Source organism: Diceros bicornis, chromosome 15 (assembly GCF_020826845.1).
Source record: "Diceros bicornis minor isolate mBicDic1 chromosome 15, mDicBic1.mat.cur, whole genome shotgun sequence".
NCBI classification, from domain to species: Eukaryota; Metazoa; Chordata; class Mammalia; order Perissodactyla; family Rhinocerotidae; genus Diceros; species Diceros bicornis.
Genome location: NC_080754.1, coordinates 40,594,989 through 40,621,209, shown reverse-complemented (window position 1 = coordinate 40,621,209; position 26,221 = coordinate 40,594,989). Strand labels below are relative to the sequence as shown.

The 26,221-nt window shown below is 34.4% G+C and overlaps 1 protein-coding gene across 3 annotated transcripts in view; it reads left to right on the top strand.

Annotated features, from left to right (window-relative positions):
* The window catches only part of ATP11B (ATPase phospholipid transporting 11B (putative)), a 99,521-nt gene extending 77,198 nt beyond the window's left edge, over positions 1 to 22,323 (top strand). For 2 of the 3 annotated variants that reach the window (XM_058556283.1, XM_058556281.1), the window contains 5 exons: positions 1,300 to 1,365; positions 1,901 to 2,004; positions 3,560 to 3,725; positions 17,487 to 17,620; positions 22,019 to 22,323. In XM_058556283.1, the coding sequence (XP_058412266.1) occupies positions 1,300 to 1,365; positions 1,901 to 2,004; positions 3,560 to 3,725; positions 17,487 to 17,620; positions 22,019 to 22,100 (552 nt within the window). In that variant the 3' untranslated portion in view covers positions 22,101 to 22,323. Of the gene's footprint in view, positions 1 to 1,299; positions 1,366 to 1,900; positions 2,005 to 3,559; positions 3,726 to 6,266; positions 6,353 to 17,486; positions 17,621 to 22,018 lie in introns of all 3 variants that reach the window. The other variant, XM_058556282.1, reaches the window with a different exon arrangement.
* Positions 22,324 to 26,221: the final 3,898 nt, after the last annotated feature.

The window sequence follows — 26,221 nt, the reverse complement described above, 5'->3', positions numbered from 1 at the left end:
GAAAAAGACCATGTGAATGTGTTTCTACAGCTCTCTCTAGGGCCTTGAATGCAAGAGGGAGCCCTAAATCCTCTGGTTCTTAGGAAGATACCACATAACTAGCTCCAGTCTGAGCCCAGTAAAACCAGATACTGAGGATAGACATGTGTGGTCATTACCACTTCCAGGCACAGGTTCCCTGGCTGCATCAAATATCTGTGCTCACAGCCCGGAAAGAGGAGATTGGCTCTCCTCCAAGAGCTGAGTTGAATGAGTCCCACTGATTTTCAGTATTTCCAGGTCGTTTCTAGAGATGATAAAAGCAAGAAAATAAGGAGAAGTTCAGTATGACTTTTCCGTTCTTTTCCTCTTGACAAATAAACTCTTGACAAATAAACTGATGTTTTATTGTTGATGATAAAATTATTATTTATTGATTGCTTATTATATACTAGGCACACTGTCCTTTTTGCATACCCTAATTCTTAGAGAAACCTATAAGGTTTTTCCCCATTTTACAAATGAAAGATGTGAGGGACAGAGGTTAATTTCCCAAGTAAATGCTAATTGTTAGAAATCTGTAATTAAAAAACAGATCCTTTTAAATAATTTTGTTAAACCAATGGTAAAAACTGTGACTACTTTGTAAATTAAATTAACATAAACTTTTAGTTGTGTTCTTATTTGTGGAAATTAAATCCTGACATTCTTTGGGAATGGATTTTGCATTTTTAATAAACCTTAGTAAGTTTTGTCTGTAAAGCCCAGGGGAATACTTTCTGACTGGCGTTAACTGCATTTTTACATGGAGTCCTTTGAGGTGTAATTCCATTGGCCATTATCTTTCGTTTCAGGTATTGGTTTTGTGTGTAAATTTTTTTCCTGCTCTGCCTACACTGTGTCCAGAAATACAGTGGCAAGTGATTTGCTGTAACTACTGGTTGGAATAGTTCCAGAAAATAATTGTGATTGAACAGGGTTTTGTTATTGTTTTCACTGTGTTACAGGAATAAAGCAGTTGCTAACTAGTAACATTCTAACTAAAAAACAGTGTGCCACACAACTCCTAACCCATCTTCGGGTTTCCAGTCTGATATTGTTACCCAAAGGGTTATTTTACATAATAATAAACATACTAATGCTTTATGGTGTTTCTTCTCATGCTCCTTTAACTTTACTCATCTAGTCACAGAGGTCAAATGTACCTGGCTTAAATAATGCGAGTGAATTTTTGTAAAGAATGAAGGTACTTTTTGCTTTACATCTGATTTAGCATCATGTTAACACCTAATGCAATAATGGTTTATTCTTTCTGTTTAGATGTTTGGAAACTGGACATTTGGCACCTTGGTCTTCACAGTCATGGTTATTACAGTCACAGTAAAGGTATGGTACAGAAATTAGAAACATGGAGACATTTTGTGTCTGTGTAATTCGTAGTTAATTTTCTTCATTTCTTTAGCCATAAATGGCTATTTTTTCCTTTTTCACTCATGAATATTTTCACTGATTGCTATTTTAATAATTCATTTTAATTTTCGCCAAAAAAGCCTTTAAGTTCATTATTTTGGAAAGCTCAGCTGATTTTTATCGTCAAATAAAGGTTGGCCCCGCAATACTCATCTCTGAAATTTTGCTTGTCTGTATATAATGCAAGACAGCACAAGTTGTTTTAGGCCATCGAGTTGAGACTAAAGTACTCATGAAATTTCAGTGCTGCTTCCTCACAGAAGAAGTATATTGTAAACTTGAAATTATTCAATTTCATACTAGGACTCTTTCATTAATATTTATCTTCTGAAGGATTTTGCCATAGGAACCTTAGTCACTTATAGTTAATACATTTTATTCTTGAGTTTTATCTGAGAGGTTAAAGATTTATTATTTTATATTAAGGATTTTTTAATTTTTTTTTTTTTAGATGGCTTTGGAAACTCATTTTTGGACTTGGATCAACCATTTTGTTACCTGGGGATCTATTATATTCTATTTTGTATTTTCTTTCTTTTATGGGGGGATTCTCTGGTGAGTGACTATATTGTATTTTAATTATATTGATTCAACTCTAATAAAAACTTATTGTGATAGATTATATTATGAACAAATTCTGCTCAGAATCATTTTGAGACCCTATCCTGATAATAAATTTACTTCTTTCAGTTGATCTTACTAATATGGAAAAAAAAGAAACTAACGATTACTGAATACTTACTATGTTTCAGATGTTTTACCTAAAATATTACATTGATTCATCACAGTAATCTTACTATCCCCATTTTTTCTGTATGGAAACTGAGCCCCAAGATCACAAAGGTTAAAAAGTAGCAAAGCTAAGATTTAAACTCTAATTGTTTTACTCCACAATTAATCTTCTTTATACTAACCATATTGCCTCCAAATTATTTATTAATATATGTAATAAAATAAATCACATAGAACCATTAAATTTTCATGAATGAGTTAACTTATCTCTGAAAAGTAAATAGTATACTTCATCTTCATTGGTAAAATCAGATATTTAGCTACTCTGATAGATTAAAAATTAATGCCTCTCCTAAGAATCTTTGGTAAGTGTTGGACAACTAAAGTCTCTCATTTGGAGAATTTACATTACATTTGCCTGCTGTACCTTTAATCCCTGTATCAGACAAAAAATTAGAAAAGGTAGGCAAAAAAAAACTTGGATTAGCTAAATATTAATTTCCATTTAGGATCATAAAACGATACTCATGAATATCATTTGTAATGTTTGTTTTTAATCCTATTTCTCCCTTTCTTTTTGTATTTCCCCATATTCTTTTGAAGTAATATATACAAAAACCCAAAAAGAGTGTCTTGACAATACCTACTACTATGTAGAACTAATATTTGTGAGTGTGTTTATTTTAAAATACGTTTGGAGGGCTGGCCCCATGGCTTAGCGGTTAAGTGCGCACACTCCACTGCTGGCGGCCCGGTTCGGATCCTGGGCACGCACCGACGCACCACTTCTCCGGCCATGCTGAGGCCGCGTCCCACGTACAGCATCTAGAAGGATGTGCATCTATGACACAACTGTCTACTGGGGCTTTGGGGAAAAAAATAAATAAAATTTAAAAAAATAAAATAAAATACGTTTGGAGAGAAAAAACTTGAAGTAGAGCGTTTCAACCTAAGATTTGGGTAATCAATCTTTTACTTGCTTAGTAGAAAATATTTTGTTACATACTTTTTCTTACTTTTCTTGGTCTCTTAAGTCTATATTAATATGACATAATTCTTTTGGTATCCTACCACTAAGATCGAGTTAGTGAACTACTTGCCACTTTCCTAATAATAAAAACTATAGTTGTCATTGAAAGCGATTAAATTGGATTTTATTTTTAACAAAGTCTATTTTGTTTTATTTTTAACAATTAAAGTCTATTTTGTTTATTAGTTATTCAGTTCACAAAATTATACTGATTCCTAATTTTGAACATTTTTCTGGAGTATTCTTAAAAATGGTAACCTTCAAATGTAGTGGGTTTACATGATGTCTTGATTAAGAAACTGTCTTGTCAATTTCTGTTTTTTATTAAGCCCACATTTTTCTTTGCAGGCCATTTTTGGGCTCCCAGAATATGTACTTTGTATTTATCCAGCTCCTATCAAGTGGTTCTGCTTGGTTTGCCATAATCCTCATGGTTGTGACATGTCTGTTTCTTGATATTGTGAAGAAAGTATTTGACCGACAACTCCATCCTACAAATACTGAAAAGGCCCAGGTAACCGCTTTTTATATACATTACCTTTTTACTTAGGGGTCTTTAAAGATGAATAGCTGTCACTATAATTTGCTGATCTCAGAAAATAGGAAATTATCCATTCCTGTATCAAGTATTTTATAGTATTGTTAAATCTGATATTTTTAAAGTTGTTTCTTATTCTTTCTATTAATTTTAGGACTTCTGACAAATTATAATTTTTTAATTACATTGTGTTATTAATAGAATTCCAGGTTTTTAATATAAAACTATCAAGTTATATCCAGATAATAATAGTAAATATGTTTTAAATAATATTATCACAGCATTTTATTAAGTATATTTGTAATTGGGATATATATCCATGTCTTTAGAAACATTAGAATCAGAATAATACTTTTTCAGGTTATATTGTTTTCAATAAAAGAGTATGAAATAAGTTCTTGAACCTAAATAATTTTTACAGAATGGATTTTTATAAAATATATTCTCTCACTAAATACTTATTAGTAAATATTAAGCTACAGCAAATATTAACAGTATGTTACATAGTGTTTAAGAATATGGCCTTGAGGGCCTGATAGTTGTCAGTTAAAAACCTAGTTCTACCACTTGGTAGCTCTGTACCTCTAAGTCTCAGATTCCTCATGGATAAAATTATGATAGAAACATCTATTTCATTACCTTCATAATGAGGTTTAAATGAAATAATGTTCAAACACATAGTAGATGCTCAAGAAATGATAGTTGTTTAGTTGAATTTGCCATTCTTGTTTATTGACTTGTACATGAGCTTGAAATCTATCTTAATTTGTCCTATTAACTATACCATAGCATTGGATATCTATCCTCAAGAATATATTCTAATCAACTATTATGCCCTGGTAAACACTGAATTTATTAATCATTTAGTTCTGCCTAGGTTGAGATTTTTTCCACATATGTGCTATGTGCAAAGCAAATTTTGGTTAAATTTTGGAAGTTTAGTTGCGTGTTCTACAAATAGAATACGTTCCCAAAGTATTTAGTGATTTGAGTTAGGGTTCCTAAACAGTGTATTGGTTTTAATTTCAGTTGATCATATCAACGTTTCTTTAACATTTATTTGCTTTGGTAACTCAATCCTAGCCAATATATATTTTAACACCATTGAAGCAGCATAGGCCTCTGAAGCCTGACAAACTTAGTTAAAATACTGTTTTAACCATTTATGAAATATTTGTCCTTAATCAAGTCACTTCCTTAAGCCTCAATTTCCTCCTCTGTAAAATCAGAATAATAATTACTACCTTACGTGACTGGTACAGATAATGGATATAAAGCACCTAACCCTGGCCCTGTATGTAGTAAGCCCTCAGTAAAAACGTAATTATAAGGACAATGAGGATGTTGCTCTATGATACTGATCTCCAGTGGGGTTGAAAACTTTGCATAATCCGATGACTGTCTGCCTATGCTTATATTTGTATCAGTATGGACAAACTTTTCTACTCTGCAATATATTACTTAAGTATATATCAAAAAGGTTTGCCTATGTTTTTCTGATCTTCAGAGATAAATACTTACAGTAAAAGGGTACTATGTTTAGTACATTGTATGGAGAACACTTGTCTCTCTCTCTTGCCCTATATAAAGTTATATTTCACCAAAATATATTAATGACATCACTTTAAAAGTTAATTCTTTATGAAAGTAAAGAATCAGGTTTATTTACATTTATCCTAGAAATTCTACACTGGGCAGAGCATTTGCAAACTTATGATGCATTTTCATAGAGATTTCTTAATGATAATAAAAGGTGATGCAATTAGTTCTCATTACGTTTTCTATAGCCTCTTTTTAAAAGGATTCCATAGGAAATATTTGGTACCTTAAGGTGAACCCTTAGACAAGAAAAAGTTAAAAGTACTTTATGTATATTTTGGTTCTTTTACCATAGGTTAAAATTGATTAAAAATGGAGTGTGTGTAAATCAATCATTTTATGTGTGTGTGAAAACCAGTATAATCTCCCTTTTTGCCCCACTGAATTCACTTTTAAATGACTTGACCAGATGTTCCACTGTGGTCTAATCTAAAGAGAACATCCCTACTTCCACTCAGGGATCTTCTAGCCTGCTGAGTTTTCGGATTTTTTTGCTGAAACAGTGTATGGACATTCAAAGCCTATATGTGACATTATTCCTTTGCTACAGGCGGTAATCTGTATTATTTCAGCCTTATACTGTCACTTCTGATTTCAAATGATGAAGAAATGGTTAGAAAATTGTCAGCTACTTCATTGTTTGCCAAAAGTAGCAAGAAAAATCTTATCAAAAGAAGAGTTGTCAGCATTTATTTTGAGCTTTGTTTTTCTCCAGAATGACAGTATGGTATTAAGAGTGAAGAATAAATTCTTTTGATGGCAAAGCCAACAGCCCTACAAATGTCAGTCATATGTATATGATATTTCCTACTCTTGTAGGAACAGATGTCTTTACAAAGCTTGTCCTATTTCTGTCTCTTAGGTGATGAATACAGCTCACTGACTTGTATATCCCATCCCTTTTCTGTCCACTTATAGATGTACTCCAACACAGTTGCTTTAAGTGACGAGTTCATCGCACTGCAGCCATTGTCGAGGGCAAGGAATCAGCTGAGCAAACTTAGGTAGAGTAGGAGGAGTAGAACCTCATTAACTCTTCTGCATGCTACAGGTCAACTAAACAGTATTCAAAAGATGCGCAGAGGCATGAATTCTGAGTGGGGCATTTTTGTTAGCACAGCTCTGTCTCTAATTTGACCGTTATTAATATGTATGTTAAAACCTAAAAGATATATTCATTTCTTCTTTGAGAAGAAAATTCAGCATAATAACAAGACAGAGATTTGTACCTTGTTATATATTTTATACCTTACCTACCTTTTCTAGCATAATTCTAATGCTTCTGCTTGTCATATTATTCATATTTAAGAATGCTCCTGCATGCTGAGTAATTTAAGCACAGAAATTCATAGTTTTAAGTTTCAGTTACTTGGAAGTGAGAATTGTCCATTTTTTATCTTACCTTAATCTGTGTTATAAATACATGTGCATATTTGTCTTTGTACACTGTAATGGCTGCCAAAGCATTTCATATCCTTGCTACTGTTTAGTGCATCTATAAATTGAACAATGTATTTTGTATCTCCTATATATACCTTTATCTCCACAGACAGGTCCATTCTGTCACTTTCCACAAAAAATAACCAGTAGTCTAGAGATGTCTTTTTTGTGTGTGTGAGGAAGATCAGCCCTGAGCTAACATCCATGCCAATCCTCCTCTTTTTTTTTTTTTTCTGAGGAAGACCGGCCCTGAGCTAACGTCTATTGCCGATCCTCTTCCTTTTTCTTTTTCTTCCCTTTTTCTCCCCAAAGCCCCAGTAGATAGTTGTATGTCATAGTTGCACATCCTTCTAGTTGCTGTATGTGGGACGTGACCTCAGCGTGGCCAGACAAGCGATGCCTTGGTCGGCGCCCAGGATCCGAACCCGGGCTGCCAGTAGCGGAGCGTGCGCACTTAACCGCTAAGCCATGGGGCCAGCCCTAGAGATGTCTTTTGATGGAAGAGAATAAAATCTTAAATCCTAGAACTTGTGATATTAAGTTACCAAAACTATATATTAACTTTAACTCCAGTCTGGTTTGAAAAGGGCAAGTAATATAACTAAAATTTTTTTTAGTTTTCGCACTCTTCAGTTTCTCCCCCTGTCAGTATCTTGTGAATTCTTAATCATATGTATTTTTTAAATTCTTTTTTATTCTCAAGTTTCTAATCTATGCTCATTTGATCAAATGAATGGTTTTGACAACACATTGCTTAAATAACCTCTAATGTAACTCTATGAGTTCTTAATTTTGAGCTGTTATCAAGTTTGACCAAACCTTTCAATTTTAATTACTATTATTAGCTTCAAGCTAATATTCTACTTTGAATTACAAAGATGCAGTAATTGTAGTTGAACATACAAATGGGTGTTTAAGTGGTAGTCAACTAAATTTCATGTTTAAAACAAGTAGTCAACTAAATTTCATGTTTAAAACAAGAACTAAAATCAAAACAAACTTGAAGATTTGCTTTCACCTGTGTTTGAGCCAAATATGTATATCATGTTTTATCCATATGTGCCTTTCTGAAAACAGTGGATATTTATCACGTTTTTGAACGTCTAATCATTCAACTCTAAGGCAATAGGAGAGCTCATTATTTAAAAGAACACTCTGACAAACTCTTGTCAAGGGAAGATAACTTTTGCATTGTGAATAATCTTAATATTTTTATGAAATTATATTTCCGCATATGTTGGCTTAAATCAAGCCACATTTTTTGGGCAATAACAGACTAAAAAAGAATGAGGCAAGGAGATCAAAAATTAAAGAGATCCCAGGCTCTGTAATAATGTAATAAAGTGGTAAACTTAACATTCATCTGTGAAAGAACACAATGAGAGCAGGGTATATTGGTCAAGTTGCCTCTGCTGCAAGCCACAATGCAATCAGGGTGTATGACAAAGGGGAGACAGTTGGCCCAAATGCTAGAGCTGCCCATGGTGCTGCTCCTTATATGTCCTAACCTAATTAGTTCACTTCTCTGGACATCCACGTTTTCACCTATCAGATGATCATTTTACATACTGTGGACTGTTTACTTACTATCAGCATCAGAGAAAAACAAAAAGAAGAAATACTATGCTGAATCAAAGGCCAGGCAGAAATAACAGTTGCTTAAATGAGCAGTGAGTGACCCCTGGGTGGGCATTTGCTCATAGCTGCATGAAGAACAAGTGCCCACATACATCTGCCTGCTGATACATCCTGTGAATTTTGAATACATCTTGTTTTTGAACTGCATTTTGAACAGTATTCCTAGGTGTGATCCATGGTAGCTTGTTTACTGTTGTGACAGAGAAGAAAATTGCACAGATAGCAAATATCTTTAAGAGCTTTCAAATCCTTCATCAGGTTAGTACTTCTTAAAAGCCATTAACACAAAACTATTAACAATATTCTTTTGAATAAAAGAAGACTCATTTTGAGGATTTCCCCTCCCCTGTATTATAGGCAAAGCTGTAATGATAAAGTATCTTTACATAAACTTATTGTAGTCTTGAAACCAAGGAATTCTACTTTATTTTTTGTATATGTAAGAAATTCACCATAGCATTTTTTTCATAGAAATAATTACTAGTCAGTCCTAAGACTGAGAAAACACACAGAAATGAGGGAAAACATGTTTTTAATTCATTGAGGACATTTTCTTATAATTTAGGAAAGGTTAAAATTAGTATGGCTATGGGCACATACTCCTTAGAAGGTCTCTAAAACAAATATAGAAAAAGCAAATAATAGAAATTTGTATAAATTAGTTAACACTCATTAAAAAAACATTTCAAATGAAAGATTAAATTAATTTTGTTAAATAAATCAAGTCAATCCCCCCCTTTACCCACGTCTGACATTTATTTGAAAGGCCACGTGATTGACCCTTGTACTCCACTGAAGTCTAGTTAGAGTAGAGAAGTCTTCTGAGAAGGGGGCATGAGAGGTGTGAAATGGGATATACCTTTGCGGTAAGAACCCTAAATCTTGATGGCAAAGAATTGGTTTAATAGAAGAAATTGAATTTTATTGAAGAAAACCTGGTTTTAATTTAACTTTGTGCACTAGAATATCATGGCTTTATTTTGCGTGCTTTGTTGTATACCCCTTAAGAAGCTGCTATTAGCTCTCTTTTGTGACAGTAAATGAATGTGTTGTGTGAACATTCATTTGTGCCTTACAGATTGTGGACCCCAACTTGTTTTGATTCTAACCCTATATACAGTGAGAGTATTGTTCTGTAATATGAGACTTGTTGCTTTTCTGTCCTTCCAGATGGAAGAAGATAAGGGTTCAGTCAGCTCAGCATATGAATTTGCTGAAAGCAAGCACAGAGGGGAGGACAGTAGGCACCTGCTAGCTGAGGCTTGCAGCCAGCAGGACAGTTCTTGCGTGCACTAGGTAGTACTGCGCTGGACCTTCCTGGGGACACATCCGCTAAGTTCTCATGGTTGGGGCATGCTCTGGGAGAACTGGCCTGACATTTCAGTTTTTACTTTACTGACTCCTTCTCTGTGTCTCACATGTTGTTTTTGTTTACTTGGTTTCCTTTTTTGTGATCTTTACATTTTTTGTATGTCCATTCCTGAATATTTTATTAATCTTTCTTTGGAGTTATAGTGTTAAATCATACTTCACCTCAAATTCTAACCTAGTAAGGTATTCTCACAACCTATTGTCTTATATTCAAGAAATTGTTTCTTTTCACGTTTCCTTTTGAAAATATGTCATGCTGTTTCTATTTCTATTATCAAGTGAGTGCTTAGACTTGGTACTGAATAATTTTCTATTGACTGATATTCACCAAACTCTCAGTTCTTACTTTCGATAAACGTTCATAGTTATATCTTTGTAATAAAAAAGTATGAATTGATGAGGACTTGATTCACTCCCCTCTTGAGGAATAAACCCTAACAACCACTTCTAGACCTAAGTGGGGTATGCAAAATATTTTACTTGGTAGTAATTATGGAGGATAAAAATTCTTACTACTAATAATTAAATTTTTACTTGGACTATCTGCTATTTTGTATATTGTAAATTACTGGTCAAGAAGGTACTATTGTCTCATCTGAGACAAACCCTCATAAATGGTGAAACTTTAAAACAAAGCTACTTGAAGATTATAAATCCTTTAACTCTACTGTAAATCAGACCCTGGAACAAGTACAATAATTTGAAAAATCTGGATTATTCTGGAAGACATATTTTTAAAATTAGATTCCTTTAGTAAATTGCCCTAAATGAAAAATGTTGAAGATTAATTAATCAACTGTCGTTATTAATTGAAGGAAATTCAGAAGAATTCTGAATTTTTATTTTGTTTTGGGATACTTCATATGATTATCTTTACAATATATTTATCTTGTATTTTGTTTTGATAAATATAGGAAGATTTTTAGTTTTTAAAATATGCCCTGATGAGGCAGCAAGGAAAACTCAGCTAAAGAGCTCAGTGGGTAAAGAAGGGGAGCTGGCCAGGATTTATGTTGTGCTCTGGATAATCCACAAAGCAGATAGTCCACTTGGGACCTAACTATACTAAAAATGTAAAATTATATCCTTTGTGAGAAAAGTTCCCCAAAGGTTGAGATGGATGTTTCGTAAGACATGGATCTGGTGCTGCTTTGCTTTAATATGTCCGTTAAATGCACAGTACACTTGAGAGCTGGGTTCTTAGAATGCTCCTGTTAAATAACAGGGGCCTTGTTATGGTTAGTTTTAGAAAGGGATGATAAGTGAATTTTCTCATCATCTTGTGACATTTGGTCTCTCTTCATATAAGCAAGAAGCCAGAAGAACCCCCAAACCATGTATATGGTTTTAGTAAAATTGCTGGGGCTATTACCCTGATCTGTAATTTTTTTCTGCTTACCACTGAATTTTAATTGATTAAATAAAATACATCTTGAATATTTTTTTGCTCATGTATTTCTGCCTTTGGCACAAATTTGAGATAAAAATCACTTTAAAAAAAATAAATGTTGTATAATATCCCTCTTCTATTTTTTCTGTATTGAAATGGCAGTTGTTTTTCTAATCAAAATTTGGTTAGCCTTGTCTGATCAGGCAGAGCGTTATACTGAGCCCTAAATGTTGCCATGGGCTAGGGTCTTCTAGTCATCTCCCTCTACTGTCACCTGCCTCTTAGGCCTCCATTGTTTTGTCACTTCTTTGTCTCTGAATTCCTGGCCTTGCTCTGGATGCCCTCTTTCCAGCTGTACCTCTTTCCAGCTGTAGCTAATAACCATTGGGATAGCAACAGGAGGCTGGGGCTACTGACCTTTCTCATTGTGGACCAGAGTGCTTAACCCCCAAACCTGAAACCTGCTACCAACAACAACAAAAAACATTTTAAACAGTTTTAACCAACTACAAGTCACCTTCTCCTGTGACAAAGATACTTGGATCTACTGCACATTTAACAAAGCACTGAATTACAAAGGAACAGAAAACCTTAATGGCCTGTATCTAGTTGTTTGCCATTAAAAGCTACACTTTTCTGAATAAATAAAACACTGTAAGCAAATAGAATCGAATATTTAAAAGACTAATAATAATAAGGTTGCCACCAGTGGCAGGACCTAGATGCATACCTGATAAATATGACACTTCAAAAAACTAATGTTATTTTCAAATCTGTGCTGACATTGAGCAGCTTTTTCATCTGAAAGTTAAAATGAAGAAAAATATTAGTATTGACATTATTTCTACCAGACAGTTATCCTGTGACATGTAAATGATTGATACTTAGAAAACTGAATTCTTAACATCAGCTGTGCCATGGCTTAGTTCATTAATTAGTGCTATTCTGATTTACCCTCTGTATTAAAATTAGGGATTTTATCATTTTTCACAGATACTGATACTGTTCTTCACCTAAACTACAAATTCTTAGTCATATATTGTTATTTATGTAAGTGCATTATTAAAATAAAGGGGCCTCAGTCTTTCTGAAACTGGGAATAAGCCAAATTATTAAAATAAGCTTGCCTAGTAAATATAATTCTTATTGTATGCTTATTTTCATAGTTAAATTTAGGCAACACGTACAGAAATCTCCTCTCTGGAGATCCCTAAAAGACAATATGGAGGTATTTTATTTATACCTATCTTTTTTTTTTTTTTTTTTTTGTGAGGAGATCAGCCCTGAGCTAACATCCGCCAATCCTCCTCTTTTTTTTTGCTGAGGAAGACGGCCCTGGGCTAACATCTGTGCCCATCTTCCTCCACTTTATATGGGACGCCGCCACAGCATGGCTTACCAAGCAGTGCGTCGGTGCGCGCCCGGGATCCGAACCAGCGAACCCCGGGCCGCCGCAGCGGAGCGCGCGCACTTAACCGCTTGCGCCACCGGGCCGGCCCCTATACCTATCTTTTAAAGTTCTTGTTTATTTACTGGGGAGAAGGAAAGAAGGAAGGGAGTTTAGAGGACTGAATGTGAGCTTGAGGCATGTTTTAGAGAAATAGACCTTGCGTAAGAGACAGCATTTATCTAAATGCCATTACTAAACAGCTACCTACTGCAGTTCAGCTACCTACTGCAGTTCTGAATAATGAGATGAAGCTGTTACTTGTTTAGGGGTTTTATTATTCTTAACCAAATTTGGAAATCAGTAATATTTGCTGATTTTTGATTTCACATTAAAAAGAAAAACATTTGCTTAACCACAATTTTTTTTTTTTTTCCTAATAATACTTTAAAGCTTTTCCCCAAATATCTCCTTTAAGGTTATGTAAGGTGCTCACTTTTATTATGAAGTATATAAAACAATTTTAAGGGCAAAAGAACAAATATAGTTAATAGTTTGATAATTCTTATCTTAATTTAAAAAAAGCTTTGATAGGTAAGATGTCATAGGAGTGACTAAAAAGTGTAGAAATGTATGATAATTTTCTAACACTTAGATTTAAGGAAGATATTTTGTAGAAGCAATGGGAGAAACTTCTAAATGTTTACCATCATTGATATGAAAATAATGGAAATGAGAGCAATGAGCCAGAATTTATTTCAAAAGTCAAGTTCTATAAAGATAGAAATTGTTATTAGCCATACATAGTCATGTTGAATCTCCACAGTTGTTTTGCTTGGCAGCCCTTCCAGCTCTAAGTTATATGGTCGTTCCTGGGAAGCAAGTGTAGTGGAGAGTGAGTCTTGCCAACAAATCAGAATTTCTGGTAAATTAAAAATTACTTCTTGGTGCCACCAGGTAGGGTCTCACTCCCATCGCTTTACTTTTTTTCTTTGCTAGTATTTGTAAGTATTCAAAAAAAAAAAAAAAGTAATGATTTGCTCTCTTTACTTTGAATGAAATGAGATCTAAATACTCCACCCCACTCCCACCCCCAGTTATACTGGCAGCTGTGGCTACATGTACTCTAGCTGGGCTTCCAGTTCTTGAATCTGAGATCAAAGATGTGTCTATGGGAGAGTGGTAGAGCTTGGAGGTTTCCTGGAGAACAGTATAGTGTTTTCTATGGATAGCTTTACAGAAACACAGTTAACCAGCATTCAGCATTTTCAAAGCAGCTGGGGTGGTTTTTTCTTTAAGTAAAAGCAAAGGAAATCTATTTTGCTTACTTCAAAAGGTGATCTGAAGAAGTCATTTCTTTATAATATTTTTGATGTTTCAAGATGTTTACTCTCTCTTTTGGGTTGCCCATATATTAACACCTGTCCTTAGGTTTTAAAGTGAAAGGTGATGAATGCAAAGCAAGATGATTATCTAACATCAGGTGCAGACCCAAGCAGTGTTCTGAACATACGTGGACCCTCAAATGCTACTGACCTTATGGCTGTCATCTTCAGTGAATCCCTGTCGGTTTGTTGAGCACCAGCTGTGTAGGCAAAGCACGTGTTAAACTAAGAAGTGCCAAACTCCTTGCTCTCTTGAGTTTCTGGTCTAGTTCAGTGCTCCCCAGATAAATGTGGTGAAGGACCAATTTGTTTTTTTCTTGTATCTTTTGTTGTTTTTAATTTCCAGTCCATTGCAGACCATTATGTTTGTAAAATTGATAAAAATGAATTACTGGGAAATGAAATTTAAAAGATACATAAAATAAGCCCCAATTTTTAAATTATTTTCAAATTCAACAGTTATAAAAGTATTCTGTCAAGTTGCCATAGAATTTTCTAATCTCTTATTCTCACAGACCGGAAACACTTATCTCCAGAAGGGACCGTAACAGTTTTTTCGGACCAGCACTGATCCATGGATCACGCTTTGAGTCACACTGGTCTTTTTGCAAGGGAGGAGCAGTAACAACCACTCTGCCTTACACTTAGGCTAAACGTGTGCTGAATACACATCATGGTTTTCTGCCCACACACAATTACTCATTCTCTCTGCTTAGCCTAGAATGCTCTTTCTTCCCCATCTCCAGCTATTGAAATCCCATCCAGTCTTCAAGATGTATTTCAGATGCCATCTTTTTCATCAAATCTTTTGTGCCCTCCCACTAATACCAACAACAGCTGAGTTTGAGCTTTCTCTCCTCTTTCTTGATATTTGTAATCTGCCTCATACCATAATTATAAGAAGGCAGTATAATGGCATAGTCAGGAGGTTTGGGCTCTGAAATCAAAGAAACCAAGACTCAAACCCCAGCTAGGTGACCTTGAACAAATTCCTAACCTCTCCGTTTCCTCATCTGTAAAATTTGTCTGAGTATGGTGCCCATCCCAAAAAGTTGTTCTAAGTTTTAAATGAGATAATTCATGAGAAGCGTCTTACGTAGTAACTGGTACATACATAGTAAACATTCCATTAATATAACTGCCATTATTATTTGATCTTGACTTATCTCCCACCCTTTCCTTTACCCTTAACTCACTAGATTGAGGATAGGGTTGCTATCCCCTGTTGGAACCAGCACAGTGCCTTACTCATTAAATATAAGTTGAATTTAAGTGCTTGTGCCATTTAAGTGATGCAAACAAGCAGTGGAATAGAATCCAGACAGAGAGAGAGATTACTGATAGTTGGAGAGGTAAAGGAATTTTCATGGAGATTATGGTATTTAAACTGAATGTGATGTAATTGGTGACAGGCCCAGACACGTGCCCACAGGCAGGGAACATGACCTGGTTGGCTGTGTGGAGACTGCACAGGAGCATTGGGAAGTGGAGCAGGAAAGGCAGCCTGAGGCCAGGTTATAAAGGGCCTTAAAGGCCTGCTTGTGGTGATGTGCTTCTTCTCTTTTGAGCATGGAGGAGCTGTAGAGTCCTGTTTCCTACAGACAGTGATTTTGAAATGGAGGAAGCTAGAGCCCAGGGACCCAAGGAGGAACCTAGGAAACTGATGAAATCCTGTTACCTGAACTAGCATTTCCTAAACTATACCTCTGAATATTAATGTTCCTGGGCGGGAGGGAGTTTACTGAGAAAACAAATTTGAGAATTGCCCTATGTCTAGCTCTCCCTGTGGAGACTGATCATGCATCCTGACTTATTGGTAGTATCTTACTCAAAAAGTCTAGACTAAAGTTGAGACTTTCGTTGAACTAGTGTTTCCCAAACTTCATTGGCCACAGAACTTTTTTTCGTGAAGTGTCTGTGAACATCTCACAAAACACAGTTTAAGAAACGGTACCGTAAACAGTCCTAAACCAAGAGTATTGCAATGAAAGAACAAGTAAAAGTTGGCTATTTCTCAGTGCTTAGCAGATCCTAGGACGTTGGTGCAATCTGGTAACTGCCAGACAGGAACCATGTTGTCTGTCTCTGCTTGGTATTTGGCAAGATTACCCTAAGCAGGGATTTTGCAGGACCTCACCAGTTGCTTAGGTTTGGAATGCCAGGTTATTTACGTTCCACCCCATCCATTTCTTCTGTCCATTGTGAGTGTCTCCACAAATGTCCCCTGTTGCCATGCCTACACTAGACACTTGGTGATTCCCAACCTTTGTGAATTGCAACACTGTAATCTATTTTTGTTGTCCTTCTTCCTCTATACTTTCGAAAGATTTGTTATGCAATGTGTTATATATGTAAAAGAAAGTGAATGAAAATAAATTTAAAATGACAACCCTTCAGAAATTAAGGGGTACCCCTGACTGTGTCAAAACTAGGGTTGGGGTTCATTGGGCTATGTGGTCATAATATTTTTTCCCCCTCATTTTAACAGGATTAGAATTAGTGGTAGTATGGCTTTAAGTTATCTTGCTGGGTTATTTATGCCTGAATCAATATGAATCTTGCACACTTTCAGAAATTAATTCAATTTTAAATCTTAATAGTACTTCTTAGTCACTTGTTTAATAGATTTTAATACATGTACCATCAGTTAAATTTTAAAAAGCAAGATAATCTGATTATGAGCATGGTTGGCACTTAATCTTTGCTTAGCAATTTAAGGTAAATGATGCTTTTTTCAAGGATAATTATGAAGTGGATATATGTAAAGTGCTTAGAACCTGGCACATAGTAAACACTCACTACATAAAGTGTTTGCTACTACAGTCATGACTCACTTAACGACGGGGTATGGTCTGAGAAATGTGTCATTAGGCAATTTTGTTGTTTTACAAATATCATACTTACACAAGCCTAGATGGTATAGCCTACTACACACCTAGGCTATATGGTATGAATCTTATGGGACTACCATTGTATATGTGGTCCGTCGTTGACTGAGGTGTCATTATGCGGCACATGACTGTATATGTTGCTGCTGCTGTTATTGTTGTTGTTGAAGATTGGGGTTAGGTCCTGCCTGGTTATTTCCCAGTCTTCAAAATAGTTCACACTCCACTTTTCTCAACTGCTAAACATTTTTAATTAAAATTGTAGGATCATTTCACCTAAACAAAAACTCAAAAAAGAATTAGAATGCAGTAAGTTTCCAAGTGGTTGATGTAAATTATTTTGACCATAATAAATTATTAAAATAAGATGTTAAAACCCAAAGTCTTTGCAGATTTAAGTAATATCCAGCTGTTGTTATATAATTATTTTACTCGACCTCTAATTTAAGACACAGTGCCTTTTGAATATTTTTATATGATTACACTTAAATTAAAGCCTTCCATACATTTCCGTATTATAGAAAACATGTTTATATACACTACTTTTGGTTTTAAAGTGCTTATTGTAATTTTTTTGAAATGCTTTTTGGAAATCTAAATCTCTAAATAACTAATTTTTTTCTGCTTCGATTCCTCCAGCTTATTAAAACAAATTCAAGTGTCAAGTGCTTGGACTCCATGTGCTGTTTCTCAGAAGGAGAAGCAACGTGCGCATCTGTTGGAAGAATGCTGGAACGAGTAATAGGAAGATGTAGTCCAACCCATGTCAGCAGGTGTGAAATTTCTCTAAGTAGCCTTTGCTGCAGATGAGTATCCTGTAAACTGGGACAGGATGAACCTGCATCTCTAGACGCCTAATAAATCAGCAGCTGGTTTTACCAACTGAAGCAGGAAGTGTGCTATTTATTAGCACTCTTTGATAGTAGATTTCACTTTGTGCTTTGGGGTAGGGGGTTCTTTCAACAAAGGAAGAGAAGCACCTTTGAAGAGACTTTTTATCTAATGAACAAAAAATTTTGCTTTACAGTCTTTCTAAAATGTACTAACTAGGAGTGTATCTGGTGCGCTTATTTGGTTTTTATAGCTTTCTTTTTTTGATTTTACCTATAATACTGTTTAATTTTCTGTATTTGTTCTTTCTTTGTCTTTTTGCTTTTTGTATTTACAGAATAATCTACACGTAACAAAAGATTTTGCTTTTCTTATTTTTCATGTGTATTTTCTGACAGTCATTTGAGATTTTGAGGTATTTATAAACACGAAAGATTGTATTTCTGCTCTCCCACCCGTTTTTATCTCTGTAATGAGGTTTTAAAATGAGTTGTGATTTTTAAGTTTTTACATGGTATTTGTGGTCTAATTAAAAGTTCATAAGTTAGAACAGGCTCTTTAAATTATGGTTTAGAAGAATCTTGGGCCGTCCCCGTAGCTTAGCGGTTAAGTGTGCACGCTCCGCTGCTGGTGGCCCAGGTTCGGATACCGGGCGTGCACCGGCACACCACTTCTCCGGCCGTGCTGAGGCCGCATCCCACATACAGCAACTAGAAGGATGTGCAGCTATGACATACAACTATCTACTGGGGCTTTGGGGGAATAAATAAATAAAATTATAAAAAAAAAAAAAGAAGAAGAAGAAGAATCTTAGCATTTTTGTCCCCTCCCAAATCTATTTGTTGGATTAGATTTATCAGTGCTTGCTTTTGTGGATCATAACAAAAAATGCCATTTTTTTTTGGTAACTGCCACTTAAATTTATTTAAAAGTGAAATGGATTCATTGCTTCATACATTTCCCCAAGAGACATATTATTTAGGGGATGTTAAGGAGTAGAAATAACTTTTTTCACACTTTGGTGTTTTTTTTGGTGAATGATATCATATTCCCAAAAGCAGAGCAGCAGTGCACTGGTGTGCATGAAGGGTTACAAGTGGGCAGGGATAAATGGTGATTTCCATTGTCCACAGTGTGCCATGTGAATAGTATCACTTTCTGCATGTGCCGTGGCTTGGACAATGTTGGAACAAGTATCTTAAGAGCAAGGAGAAGGGAGGAGGAGGCACTACTTGTATCTGTTGATAAAAGAATTTTTAATATGTGCTTAGCCTTTGTGTTTTAAAAATGATGAGTATAATGTCATTCACGTATCATAAAATTCAGGTAACTGTTACTGGCAAACTTGTTAGTTCCTACTTTGCCTTTAGTTATGGCCATGTCTTGATGGTACAGTTGCATTTATAAATAGCATTCTTATGTTAATATAATGGCTAGGGTTTCAGTCTCCATTTATTGATTATAAAGTGTGATCAAAAATATTTCCGTAATGCTATGATACCATTTTGTAGTAATTTTATTCCACATAAAAGAATTACCATGAGCAGTTAAATTTGTTGGAACTTATGTTATGACCTACACAATTGTATTTTAAAATGCCTTGTAAGAAAGCAGCACTGTCATGTACCCAGGCCAACAAGTTTCCCAAAGGAAATTCCAGAAGGACTTTTATTTAAGACAGCTTTATTCTGCAGAGCTAAGATAGGAGTTAGACTAAGAGACTACTATAGAACTTCTATGGAATTTCTCAAATTTCTACTTCAACAGGAAGTTCTCCTCAATGACAATATATGTCTTCATTAACTATTAAAAAAAACCTAGACTTAATTTTAAATGAGCCAAAAAATATTTTTCTGCTTTATATATATTCCCATTTTCTCGATTACAATTATTTAGGTAATATGCCCCCATTATTCTTTACATAGCTGTTTTTATACTGCATTATCCCTTTTGAACCAGGCCCGGGAATTATGGGATTTATTTTGGCATATTCTCTTGAAGGTGGCTGTTATCATATGTACCTGTTTTCACTTAATATTGTACCATATTCTTTTCTTTCGTAAGACTTTTTCATTTTTCTGATAAAATGTTTAATAGTAATTAATATCTTATTTGACAGACTATAAATACCTTTCCAATTTTGTCTGATATCTCAGGTTATATTTTTGGTTACTACTGTCATTATCTCCGTTTTTTTCTTCAAATGAATAATAAGTCTTTTGAGATCTGTTCATTTTTTTCTAGTGGATAAAATCATACAATATGCAGAACCACTTGGTGCTTTTCCAAGGGCTATATGAAAATTGCCATAGATCCATTAACATTATATTTAAACTCTGAAAGTCATTTTGAAATATAGAGTTTTGTTTTTGTTTTTTACATAAAATTATATTAGTGAAATATGTTTGGCATTCCTGTTTTGATTTTGGAACAGCCTCTATTCTACATTTCTATTTCACATCTAATTGAAAGGAAGGGCAAGGCTGATGCTTCTGTTACAAAATGTAGCAGCCCTTGAATTCATTACATATTAAACATAAGAGGTAATGGGCATTACTTGAGAAATATAACTCGTGCTTTCATATGACAGATTTCTCTGCTGAGAAACTTTTACCATCCATGCCTAAAAATTCTACTTACATTTTGTTAATTGATGTTGTCAAAGAAATATGCCATTATTGCAAGCTCACTTTCAAAGATAGCATCAGGGTGCTATATAAAGGATATGGCCTCTTGTACCCGAAAGGGCTGTACTTCACAATAAATGACTTTCTCTATTATTTTACCAACAGTTACTTTATCCTAATTCAAACTATTTTCTAAATAGAAAGGAGATGACTGTTATTATGTAGTTCAGGTGTTTAGTGTTCTCTCAGATATGATATTTAACATATGAATGCACATGTGTGCTTTGAAAAGATCAAAAATGAAGGAAACCTTACCTGATAAGATTCTTCTATGTAAGCAATGGTTGGAAAAGACGAAAAGCTAATACAAAATATTGGCAGTTTGGGAGTGGAAACTTGACTTCAGATAATTGGGGTGTTGATAGTTTTGTTTTGTAATATGTGTCTGAGCATACTTTTTCTTGCATAAATACTTATTCTAAGAACTGCTCAGTCTCATTTCATTCATTTATTTCACAAATACTGAGTGCCTACTATGTACCAGGCATAGTTCGAGGTGCTAGAGAACAGTAGTGAACAAGGCCTTCCTTAAACTAAGGTAGATATTGTTTAAGGTTTTCTGGAAACTAGTAAAATTAGAGAACCTGTAAACTACTGGTATGGTGGTTGCTTGTCTGTCTTCCTCTTTGCCAACTTTGTAAAATTTCTAGGTCCAAACTTCATTATGACTGTGCTCACTTAATTGATTTAAACTCGATCTACATACAAACAGAGTCCCTAGGAAATAGCAGATTATTTGATAAAAGTGAATTTGGGCCATTTTAAATGCTGGTCTCTTCCTCTAACATCTTTGTTTAAGGAAAATGGAAACCCTGAAAAAGTTACATAAAATGTATTTCGTGTTACATGTTTTTAGTCTTCTAAGAAAAACCACCTTTGACTTGGTAATCCTAATATTGTTCTTGAAATAGATTAGGCTACTTGAAGCATGACAGGCTATTTTTGATCTTCAGTTATTTTAGCTTAAATTAATACAGCTGCAAATAAAGTGTTAATTGCTAATTGGCTTTATCATTCAGACAGTAGTTAACTTTTCCAGACCAGTAGAGGATCGTTTGTTTTAGTTAAATGAAAACCCTAGTGACTTACAGGTATCTTTGATACCTATTGAATAAAGTATTCACTACAGTCAAGCTAATTATGCTAAAATCTTTAGAATAGGGTTTATAGCTGAAAAGAGATAATAATATAATATGAACATACTACTATTTGATTCCAAAGCTTTTGATAAATGGGATTTTTGTTTGTTTGTTTGCTTCTGTGATGTCAAAGTACAGCCTAGTTGCTTTTCAGTAAAACTGAATATGCATAACTCTTAAAACGTGCTTATTTCTTACTCAATTGTTAAGATTTTAAGAGTGTCATATGCTTTACTACCTATACAAATTGTTTTAATGCTAATGAATGTCTGAATTTTGGCTAATATTTTTTTATATAATGACTAGAGCATTTTTCCCAAGTTTTTGTATAATATAAATAGAATGTTCATTCAATGCTAGTATGAAGAACTTCTCTTTAGTGTTTAAAAATGAATCAATCAATGATTATTTTAATACTCATGGCACTTTGGTCTTTAAGTTTTAGAGTAAATTTTTTTTCTTAATTAAAACATAGGTCCTGGTGAGCTAAACTTTTCTCTTACTGTTACTTTAGATTATGGAGTGCATCGGATCCTTTCTATACCAACGACAGGAGCATCTTGACTCTCTCCACAATGGAATCATCCACTTGTTAAAGTGGCAGTAGTACTTTGTGGGAGCCATTTCAACTCGTTTCCTAAAATTCAGTGTGATCATCCTGGTAATGGCCATACTGGCTCTTCAGATTTACTTTCTGAAATCTCTGGAGTAGTTCATACCCACTGAGAGTTATAATGGCAAACAAACAAAAAGCATTAACGGGAACCCCTCTCAACTCCCTTATGTTAAACTTTGTGAATAAAGAGACATTTTGCATCTCTTTGTCTGGATCTTCCCTTGTGCTTAGGGGACTCCTTAATGGCATTTCAGCCTCTTGCTAAGGCCACTATATTTTAATATCAAGATAGAAAAGGGAAATAATTCCTAGTGAATTGTATTTTTTAGTATTAGCTTGGTTATTGAGTATTCTGTTTAAATCTGCTTCTGTAAATTATGCTGAAAAGTTGCCTTGAAAACTCTATTTTTTTATTAGAGTTATATTTGAAGCTTTTCATGGGAAGAGTTAATGTGAATAGTAAGAAATTTTGGTCCCTCAGTGACCCATGTTGTTAATTCATTAATGCTTTCTAAGTTCACAGAGCAAATTAGGAGAATGCATTTCCAAACATCATTTACTGCACTTTGGTAGTAAATACATACCAATACCAAACTTCTCTCTAGGTACTGTAACACAGCCAGTAAAGTTAACCATATACATGCAAACGGTATATCGTATACATAAATTGGAATCAAGTCCATTCACCAAATTTCAATATGATGTTTACTAATATTTTTGTGACAGAATATGAAGAACCTATAGTGGGTAAATTATATACCATTAGCATATTATTATTTAATGTGTTATCATTGGATCTTTTGCATGCTTTAATCTGGTTAATATATTTCAATTTGCTTTTTTTTCTCTCTCTCTGAAGGCTCTGTTTATAGTATTTTATGACACTGTTGTAAAGTTCAACTGTATCAATAAAAACAAATTTGGACAGTATTTAAATATTGCAAATACTTTTAATTATACAAATCAAAATATTATGGTAATTAAACCAATAAAAAGAGAAGAGCCTCTTTCTTTGGCTAACTGAGACTTGCTCTGCCTTTCTGTAAGCTAGATTTTAGAATAAAGGATTTCAGATAGGAATCCTGTTATTTTTAGGTTAGTATATATTATCTAAATTACAGCAGACTACCACAGTGAAGTGAAATTTGCCCAGTGTCCCATTATAAGGTAAATTTTCAGGTGTGGCTATAGAATGTAAGTGAAACAAAGTCTAAAATGCTAAATTTTGTGAGGTAATGGCAGCAATAAATTAAAATGCTAAGAATGATTAATCGATTACATATTAGTGTAATTAACTCACTGCACTTCAATAGTTAATTTCTATCCTGAATTTATCATGTAGATCCATTGTTGTCATTTGTTTTGACAAAAAGTAATGTTTAAAACTTTGGAAATGATTATTGGTTTAAGAACTGTTAGCCGACTCTAAGCATATAATGTTTGTGTACATATACATTTAAAATTGTATGGAATGGTTAAATAAGGTTTTGCAAAACTTTTGCCTTGAGAATATAATAACTCCTTTTTGTAGATTTATTGCACAACCTTCCACCCATTTCCCATTTCATGAATATAAGACTTCTGGAATTGGGCAGATAAGCAAAGAATGTAGAGTCAAGAATTAAGACTTTACCTTTGTTCACTGATAAACTATTTTTACTAATATAACATTTGTCTTTTTTAATAATGCAAGGATATTAGGCTATGAATTTCAGCATAAATATTATTTTTCATAAATAGCCCTTCTTTAACTTGGATATTCCAAAATTGGGTTTAGGAAGACACTATTATTCTGGAAATACACTAAAGGGATGATAAAATGTCCAATGTATACACTCACCAATTCATGTTCCAGAAGAGGAAATACTGCAGAAAATATTTGGTAGAGTAGTTTGGTGGAGGATAATATGGACTTTGCTTTTCATTATAATGTCTTATAAAGTGTTCATATAACAAAATGACGTTCAGTAGGCCTGCATCACATCTGCCTAACTGACCCCCGACACTAGAGAAGGGCTACAGAGCCGTCAAGAAGGCTCTGGCAACTGCAGCAAGGCAGGAGGCCAGCTAACCTGCATGGCGCTTAGATGGCTGATGCCAGTTTCTGCATTCACTATTTGAAGTTATTCGAGAACTGTATCTTCAAAAAAGCAAATGACTTCCACTGATATGGTCATCTTGCTCTGTTGTCCAAGACCTATTCCATTTAAAGGAAGACTATCTTGTAACTGTAAGACAGAGATTTTCTTGGATGTATTTAAGAAAATAACAGTGTTGTCTACAAGTTTTCAATAGTTTTCTAGTGTTAATATTCATATTGTAAAACTATTATTGCATAACCAGGAGTCACAGAAAATTTCCCCTTTGCATGTTTCTTGAAAATCCTTTGGAAATTACGATGTTGATAATTAACTTACTCTTATCTGCCAAAACCAGAGTAAGATGCTACGTGTGTTATTGCTAGTTAATTAACCGTCTCAAATCTATTTGCCTCACTTGCTTGCCTTTGCCTTCTCTGAAGGCTGTAGCCCTAAAGATAGTAGCAAGCACCGACCGAGTCAGTTTCCAGAATCGCCCTTCAGCTGCTTTAGGTGACTCAGCACCCTGCCACAGCTTCAGCAAGCATTAGGATCACCCTAGGAGTAGAGTGTGGGCCAGGAGCACTGCAGCCCCAGGCTTGCTGTGGGGTCGAGAAGAAAAAGGGAAAATTTACAGTTTTAATTTCTCTTAACTACCCTCTTCCTTGGGTCTTAATGTCCCATGATGTCTTCTTCCCTGATGTAAACTCTGGCACTGTCCTGAGTAGGAGATTAAAAAGAGGCAAATCACTTTGTTAAGAAATACCTTTACTCAGACCAGGGTCATTTCTACAGCCTAAGATTGTGAATTTGGGCTTATGTGATAAGCTTGAGACTCCTATCTGATAGGCAGGAGTCACGGCCACTAAAAAATTTACGATTAATGCTGAAAGTTTTTAAAGATGCTTCTCTGAAAAGTTATTGGGGGGCTGGGGGAAAAGGGAAAATCTTCCATGTTTGTGTTTTTCCTGTAAAGATCGATTTAGAGTATGATATAAGCATGTATTAATAAAACTAACATACCAAAGAGTTATGAAAAACTTGTTTCATTAATTTTGGTCCCCTTTTAGAGACATTTTTATTTCTATCTTGAAATGAGTCATCTATTTTCATAAAAACAGAATATTATAAAATGCTGTTTCTGTGAGATAACTTGAATGATATTCCTTCAAAAAATAGATCATAACTAATGATATGTTTGTAATAATGGTGATTGTTAGATTTTATTAGTAGCTGGAAATACTGTAGCAACACTTAGTTTAAAATTTTGGACCTCAGACACTGTGGCTGTCTAATACAATCCTTTAAAAATTCTGTGCATTGTGAGTAAATGCAGTATACTTATTGTACAGCTCTCAGTAATTTTTTAAAGTTTACTAAATTATATTTATTGAATAAATATTTTCCTATATAAATAAAAGTGTTTTTCCATTATTTAGGCATTTTTAGCCTCTCTCTGCCCATCACAACGAGCACTGCCAAATTTGTTTTGAGTTAAATTCTACTATATTTATCCTCCGTTATAGTATAGGAATGCCTTTATGCCTTTCACTGACTGCAGTTTTCAAAAATCTAGAAGTTCTTTGTTACTCAGGTTTTATAGATCATCAGTACATCTCCTGAAAAAGGGTGTGATAGAAATGCACCAACTGTAAAGACCAACACACTTCAACTAAAAATTGCATCATTCGTGAAAAGCCAGCCAGTGTGAATTTGGAAATACTTTGGTCCATAGAAAATATGTGCTTTCTTTAAAATATACCTGATATAATGTATATTTATATATAAACTATTCTAACCTCCTGTTGATAATCACTATTCCTAATGTTTCTTCAGTTGCCAGTTAAAACACATAATTGTTTAATCTATGTTTATTAAAAGGGTATGCTATTGTCTTTGCCCGAGTATTAGTATTTAATTTCCAAAGGATGACAGTGTATGATATATGTAGTGTATTTTTATTTCTGAAATGAAATAAGAATGTGATCCTGGACAAGTCAATTTAGGCATCTGTTTTTAAAAG